Genomic DNA, 8252 nt, shown 5'->3' on the forward strand with positions numbered 1-8252 from the left:
TTTTATTCTTTTAAACCAAAATGCTGGCTTTTTCACTTTTACAATGTCATAAACATTTACTTAAGTCACTATGTATTTTTTATGATACATTATTCTTAATGGCTGCTTAGTATTATATCATATTTTGAGCTTTAATTTGTCTCCTCTCTCCTATCCATTTTATTTTGCTTTTATAAATAATGCTAGTGTAAGAATTCTTGCATATCAGTCTTTGAGTCTCTACTTCTATAGGATAAATTTATGGAAATAAAATTCTTTGTCAAAGATCACATTCTAGTATAAAGTAAGTACTCATGTCAGCTTTTCTTTATGGCCAAAATGAACTGTCAACAGCAACAAGAGCAACTAACATTTACAGAGCTAGTATATAGGGGTAGGTTCTATTATTATAATGAGTAAAAACATTCAGAGATAACTTACTAAAGATCATATGCAAATGACCCAGCAATTCCATTCTTAGGCATGCATTGAACAGAAACATATACATATTTGGGCCAAAAGATGTGTATTGGTTGTTTATAGCAGCACTATTTGTAATATCCCCAAACAAGAAATTATCTAAATGCTCATCATGAATAGATGGATAAGTAAATTGTGGAATATTCATACAATGGAATACTATACGGCAATGGGGATGAACAATGTATAACTATATGCAACTACAGAAATAAATCTTAGAAACATAATGCTGAGTAGGAGAAATCAGGCACAAAAAATACATATTGTATGAATCCATTCATGGAAAGCACAAAAACCAGAGAAAACTTATCTATGCTTTTAGAAGCCAGACCAGTGAATACACTTGTGTGGAGTGAGTGACTGGAAAGTTAGTAGGAGGCTTCTGGATGCTGAAATGCTTTGTCTCTGATCTATGTACCAGTTATCCAGATGTGTAGCTTGTGGAAGCTCATTGAGCTGTAATATATGTATTTCTCTTGTATGTATTTTTAATATATGTTTAAAAAGAGATGATTAAGTAATATATTTTTTACTTGAATGTTGATATGGAAGAAGTAAGGGTATTCACTGGAAAAATTTGTTTACAAAGAAAAATTAGCAATAGTATTAATATTAATTCTAAATGAATATTTTAGAAAGAGGCTCTACTGCTGGCTAAGTTGACAAGTGAGATGTAATTTTTTTATCTTGCTAATGGTATTTCTGCTTTTAACTTTTTTTTTTATAGTTAGGAAAGAACAGCAGATGTCATTTGAAGGTTTTACAAGATACATGGATTCACCCGAATGTCTACTATTTAAACATGAATGTAGAAGAGTTTATCAAGATATGACTCGTCCATTAAATGATTATTTTATTTCATCTTCACATAACACATATTTGATATCTGACCAATTAGTGGGACCAAGTGACATTTGGGGATATGTGAGGTATTTATTTTGAATTTTAAATCTATTACCTTTTAAAATACTTGGAAGCTTCTGATGGTGTCTACCTCAATAAAAAGCAGGCTATGCACGTTCCCCAAATTCATAGGGAAGAGGAATTTTTATTTGTACATCTCTTAAAGATCCAACATTTAGATGAAATGGCAACATAATTTATTATATGCATTAGTATTAGATACTTTCCATCTAATCCTATCTACTGACTTCCTGTCCATGGTTTTGGCCCCTCTGAGGTTTGCTGAATGACTTGGACAGTTCATACAGGAAAACATATGAAGAAGATTTTTTAAGTTTAACTAATCAGAACATCCTAGATTTTAACAAATATGGTTAAAATTAAACCCAGACAGCCAAACACAATGCTATAAGTAAAGCCAACCTTACATTACATAAATACAGTAAATTGTATAACTTGGTACTTATAGATAATGATTTTTATAGATTTATGTGTTAACTAATAGATTAAAAGTTAACTACATAGATGAAAGTAATCCATGTTGCATCTCCAATTTTACATTTTACCATGTATGATACTGTTAATCCTGGGCTTCAGTTTAGTAAGTTAGCTGAGATACAGTGATGAACAAGATAATTTACAATTCCATAAGCTTATAAATAAACATTGCTTCTTCTCTAATTTCAAATCTAAGTAAATATATAAATTCACAAGTTTGGAAACTTATTTTTTTTAGAATTCTGTTAAGATAGCTTAATTTATAGCCATAATTTCATTGTAGAAATATCTACTCATATTTTATTATTTTAATTTTTTTAAAGACAAAAAATATACATTTTAAAACAAGTCTATGTAGAAGTGCAGAAAATTACTTCTGAATTCCAAGAAAATATTTCACCCAAGTGCAAGTTAATATGTAAATTTAGTTGTATGTTTTCTTTGTTTCTTTACCCACCTTTGGAAGATACACCCGTAGAATGCAAATCTTTCAAAATTTCTTTGCTCATGAGAAGTGGTAATGTTTAAGCATCAGTGTTTCAAGTTTTTAGCACTATTTCCTCCCTTTCCCTTGTAAATTAATTTTGTGAGAGACATAACCTCTTTGTGTCTCAATTTCTTTATATGTAAAAGAAAAAAACTGATGTTACTTGCTGTATAACATTAAAAATTTTAATACACCAAAAGCTTCTCAAACTTATTTTTATTGCCAGTTAAAATTCAACTTCAAATTAAAAAAAAGTTACTCATACAAGTTAAAGAAACTTACCATTAATAGAAATTATAATATTTTATACCCTGATAGTTCATGGGAATTATTTGAGGGAAATTTTAATGATAAGTAGACGAAATAAAGTTAAGACTAGAAATTTCATCTCACGAAGGCCTGTACAAATTCTAGAATGCAGGGAGAACATCACCTGTAAGCTTTCCAGAAGCCAAAGCCAAGACAGAAACTAGATTAGTTATAAGATTTATAATAATCATAAAAACAAAATAGTTGCTCAGAAGTGAATGAGAGAGAAATTTCCTCTGTTCCCTTCAAAACAGGGCCTTCAGAACGAAGTAGTGGAGAGTGGCCTCATCATTACCCTTAGAGAAAATAAAACTTTCTTTAGATGTCTCTGAATAGAAGTAGTTGCCATGACACTGTGCAATCACGCAGTCACTTAAAACTTTTTTGCTGGGGACCAAACCACGTGGTCTGAATGTGCAGTTTTGTAAAAGTTGGCTCGAACTATGGATAAAATTTAAACTATCTAGAGAAGTAGCAAGAACCTATACCATTTATGAAAAGTTTTCTTCCACAACCAAGTTTTTGGTAGTTTATTCCCCTCCACCCAGTAGAGAGTTCAAGATCATTCTCTGGGAACACGCCAGAGAACTGATACTCTTATGTTGGTTAAAAACGCAGCACAATCAACTAAGAGTACGGTAAAGTGAGCATTCTTTACAAACAAGCATTGCTCCTTCCGCAATTTAAAATCTAAATACATAAATAAACCTTGCAATGAGAACACTGGAAATTCATTTAAGCCCAGTGGGTACAACTGATGTATGAATCTAAGATAGAATTAATTTATATCTAGGTTAAGAAATGGAGATTTATTTGTTAAGTGGAAAAAATCAAATCCTGTTTAGATATTAGTGAAAGTGGAAATATATTTTCCTCAGTTTTGATTTAGCTGTGAACTTTGTGTATTCTGAGGCAGTCAGTTCAAACTTTTCTTCCAGTGATAACGGGAGGCCGTTATCCTAAGTGAAGTAACTCAGGAATGGAAAATCCAATCCCCTGTGTTTTCACTTATAAGTGGAAGCTAAGCAATGGGTACACGTGGCGGTACAGAGTGGAATAATAGACGTGGGAGACTCCAAAAGGTGGGAGGCTGGGAGAGAGTTGGGGAATGAAAAATTACCTACTGGGTGCAATGTAGGCTGTTTGGGTGGTGGAGACACTGAAAGCCCAGACTACACACATTACATCCATATAACAAAACTGCACTTGTATACCCTAATCTATAAAAATAAAAAAACTTTTCTCCCAGTGAAATTATGAGACAAATAGACATAGATTAGCAGGTTTTCAGGTTTCCTTTGCATAAATATTAATTTTCTCTAGCTCTTACTTGGCTTAGAGATGGCCTTTTATAAAATGGTTAAGGAAATAAAGGTTGTTACTGAGCCATAAGGCCCTCTCGCTTCCATCCCCTCCAGCCATGTTGTGTCCAAGAAGCAAGTATTGCCATGATTTCTCTTTTTTTCCCTTCCCTTCCCACCATATACTCCAATTCCCCAAAACCTCATATAAGGAAAAAACAAAAAAAAATTTATTAATACATTTTATTATTCTGAGAAGGCTTTGGAAGTTATTGCTTTTCAATAATATTGCATTTTTCAGTAGATACAACCATAAAGAAAATTGTCTGAGTTGGGAGTGGTGATATTTCAGAGGTACAACTGTGGAGGCAGGCATCTTCTTTGCTTATTGCAAATAGAGCCTTGAATGGAGAGCAATAAAGAGTATAGCATTTGACTAGGAAGAAGGACAAACTACTGTGCCTCACAGGTAGTTTGTCTCTTCCTTTATAACGCGAATTTCTAGAGACTCAAACCTTGACTTTATTATGGATTCACTTATGCATTTACTACAAAATTACAAATAGTCTTTGGAATATTTTGACACTATGGTATATATTTTTAATGGTCTGTGAGTGACACTTTATTTTGCTTAATTTTTGCTAGTGCCCTTGTGAGAGGATGCCGTTGTCTGGAAATTGACTGCTGGGATGGAGCACAAAATGAACCTGTTGTGTACCACGGCTACACATTGACCAGCAAGCTTCTGTTTAAAACCGTCCTCCAAGCAATACACAAATATGCATTCATGGTATGTACATATCTTTGTTAAACTGTAGTTACTGAAACAGAATCGATCATAATTTACTTGCTTCAAAATTCTATAATACTTGGTCTTAGTTTAGGTCGGTGCTATTTCAAATTGTGGGTTATGACCCATTAGTAGGCAGTGAAATCCATCTAGTGTATGGTTAAAGGTAAATTTATCAAAGTTAATCTCAGGTAGTAAGGTACATGTTGTTTCATGAAACTTTTTGTTTACTTGTGCGTGTGTGTGTGCACGTGTGCACATGTGTGTGCACATGCATGTACGTATATTGTTTCACAATGTAAAATATATTTCTCATTATGGTTGATGGCCAAGAAAGTTTGAGAACTACTGGTCTAAATAATAGTAAATATTTTACCAGTATTCAACTATTTTACATCCAAGACAAAAATAAAATGTGTCAATAATACATTATCTCAATTGTTGACATTGTAATAACTATAATAGCAGCTATTTATATAGCAAGAAATGTTCAGAAGTTTACTTAGGATTTTAAAATTATTATTCAATTTACTAAAGTTACAGATTCCAAGATATAGTTATTTTTAGAACTAAGTTCAGCTTACAAATCCTACTCTATAAATTGAGCAGGTTTTAGTAATCTCTCGATTTTAAGGGAATTTGAATAAAACTTGGTCCTATTTGTAAATATGGCTAATTATATACCATCAGACATTTGAAATTGTTTTTGTAAACACTTGTAATTGTTTTATTAATGTACTTGTTTTCTGGTTTAAGTACTTCAATTTTAGTACATTTATAGTCCATTCAGAGTGATTTAACAAAATCTTACTAAGTACTTCATATGAACCTAATAAATTAAACTTATGAATTTAATAAACTTAAAGTTCTCCTATGTCAATACTTTATAAGTCTGTAAACATAAACTTAAAATCACAAATTTATCTCAATTATTCTATTATATATTAAAAAAGTATAAAATAAATATTCCCAAGATACAAATGTCAGATATGAACAATTTCTGTCATAATATAAAAACATTGACAGTATGGCATTATTTCTCTTAAACATCTCATTTCTGATGATTTTTTAAGTTTATATCTTTACTTCAACTTCTCCCTTGAACTCTACACCAATATACACAACTACCTATTTGATATTTCCACTTGGATACAAATAGGCATATTTAACTTCACATGTTTAAAATTTCCTCTTTCTCTCAGTCCTGCTCTTCTCATGGTTTTTCCCAGGTCAGTTAATGGCAACTTTCATATATTTAAGCCAGAAGTATCACTGTCATCTTCAACCCACCTCCCCTGCTTTTAAACCCTTCAATCAATACTTCAGCAAATCGTCTTGGCTCTATGTGCAAAATATATCCTGAATTTAATTTCTACTTCCCATTCTTACTGTCATTGTCCTAGTCAACCACCATCACCTCTCACTTGGACTATCACAATGGGCTCTTCCTTGGTGTTTCTGCTTCTCTCCTTACTTCCCTGCAGTCTTATCTCAACATGTCAGCCAGAGTGACTTTTCAGTGAGTCAGATCATGTCATTCCTCCTCTCAAAGCATTCAAGCCCATTCAAAATAAAAGCTAAAATCAATACAATGACACACAGGGCCCTATGTGATGGGTTTTCTCTTACCTTTCTGCATGCTCCTGCTAATCCCTGCTCACTTGGCCATTCTGGCCTCTTCAGTTTTTCTCAGGCACATCTCAAAGCCTTTGCACTTGCTATTTTCTTTATATGAAATATTTTCCCCAAATATTTGCACAGCTAACTTCTTCACTTAATTTAGGGTGGGTAGCTGAAGAAATAAAAGGAAATAGAGATAGTCTTAGAATTTAAAGGCCTTGCAAGGGTAGAAAGTCCTACAGCTTCTAAGACTCCAAAAAACAAGAGACGAACAATTAGATAAGAAAAAGAGATAAAAAGGAAAAAGGGAAACGGAAGAAGTAAAATTATTTCTATCTGCAAATGACATGATCCTATATATAAGAAACACCAAATAGTCTGCAAAAGAGAAAAAAAATTGTTAAAACTGATGAATTCAGTAAAATTACAGAATACAGAATTAACACACAAAAATCAGCATTTTTGTACACAAATAATGACTTAACTGAAAAAGAAATCAAGAGAGCAATCCCATTCATGATAGAATAAAAAATACCTAGGAATAAATTTAATGAAGGAGGTGAAAGATCTGTACACTGAAAACTGTAAAACTTTGATGAAAGAAATTGATGAAGACACAAATACATGGAAAGATATCCTGTGTTTGAGGATTGGAAGATTTAATATTGTTAAAATTTCCATACTACCCAAAGCAATATACAGATTCAATGCAATCCCTATCAAAATCCCAATGACATTATTCACAGAATTAGAAAAAAATCTAAAATTGGTATGGAACCATGAAAGACATCAAATGGTCAAAAGAATTCTGAGAAACAAAAACAAAGTTGGAGGCATTATACTTACTGGTTTAAAATTATATCACATAGCTTTGGTAATCAAAAAGTATTGTACTGGCCTAAAAACAGACACATAGACCAGTGGAACAGAATAGAGCGCTCAGAGATAAACCCAAGTATGTATGGTCAACTAGTTTTCAACAAGAACCCTAAGAGAATACAATGGGGGAAGGACAGCCTTTTCAATAAATGGTGCTAAGAGAACTGGATTTCAACAAGCAAAAGAAGGAAATTGGACCCTTATCTTACATTATTCACAAAAATAAACCCAAAATAAGTAAAAGACCTAAATATAAGACCAGAAGCAATAAAACTTCTAGAAGATAACACAGGGAAAGAGCCCCTGGACATTGGCCTTTGCAATGACTTGTTTTAGATATCACACCAAAAGCTCAGGCTACAAAAGCAAAAATAAATAAATGGTACTATGCCAAACTAAAAAGCTTCTGCACAACAAAGGAAACAGTCAACTAAATGAAAGAGCAGCCTACAATTGGGAAAAAACAGTTGCAAACCATATATATGTAGAATCTAAAAAAATATTCAAATACACAAAGAGAACAAGATGGTGGTTACTAGGGTGAGGATTGGGGAGAAAATGGGGAGACACAGGTCAGAGGATGCAAGGTATCAGATAAGTAGAGTGAACAAGTTTAGAGAGCTAATATACAAGGTGAGGACTATAGGTAATAAAATTGAACTGTATATGGGATTTATGCTAAATGAGGAGATTTCAGCTGCTTTGGCCACAAAAACAAAAAAGTGGGTAAATGCACAGATGTAGAATCAACCTACATGTCCCTCAATTCATGAGTGGATAAAGAAAATGTGGCATATATATAACATGGACGCTCTGGGAGGCCGAGGCGGGAGGATTGCTTTAGGTCACGAGTTTGAGACCAGCGAGAGTGAGACCCCATCTCTACTAAAAATAGAAAGAAATTAGTTGGACAACTAAAAAATATATAGAAAAAATTAGCCAGGCATGGTGGCACATGCCTGTAGTCCCAGCTACTTGGGAGGCTGAGGCAGGAGGATTGCTTGAG

At 33.0% G+C, this 8252-nt stretch overlaps 1 protein-coding gene across 1 annotated transcript in view; it reads left to right on the forward strand.

The window, feature by feature from the left end:
- The window catches only part of PLCZ1 (phospholipase C, zeta 1), a 46404-nt gene that overhangs the window by 17308 nt on the left and 20844 nt on the right, over window positions 1–8252 (forward strand). Inside the window, exons 3-4 of the mRNA XM_012662781.1 lie at window positions 1187–1388; window positions 4603–4747. Of these exons, the coding sequence (XP_012518235.1) occupies window positions 1187–1388; window positions 4603–4747 (347 nt within the window). The remainder of the gene's footprint in view (window positions 1–1186; window positions 1389–4602; window positions 4748–8252) is intronic.

This window comes from Propithecus coquereli, unplaced genomic scaffold (assembly GCF_000956105.1).
Source record: "Propithecus coquereli isolate 6110/MARCELLA unplaced genomic scaffold, Pcoq_1.0 Scaffold78, whole genome shotgun sequence".
In the NCBI taxonomy this organism is placed as follows: Eukaryota; Metazoa; Chordata; class Mammalia; order Primates; family Indriidae; genus Propithecus; species Propithecus coquereli.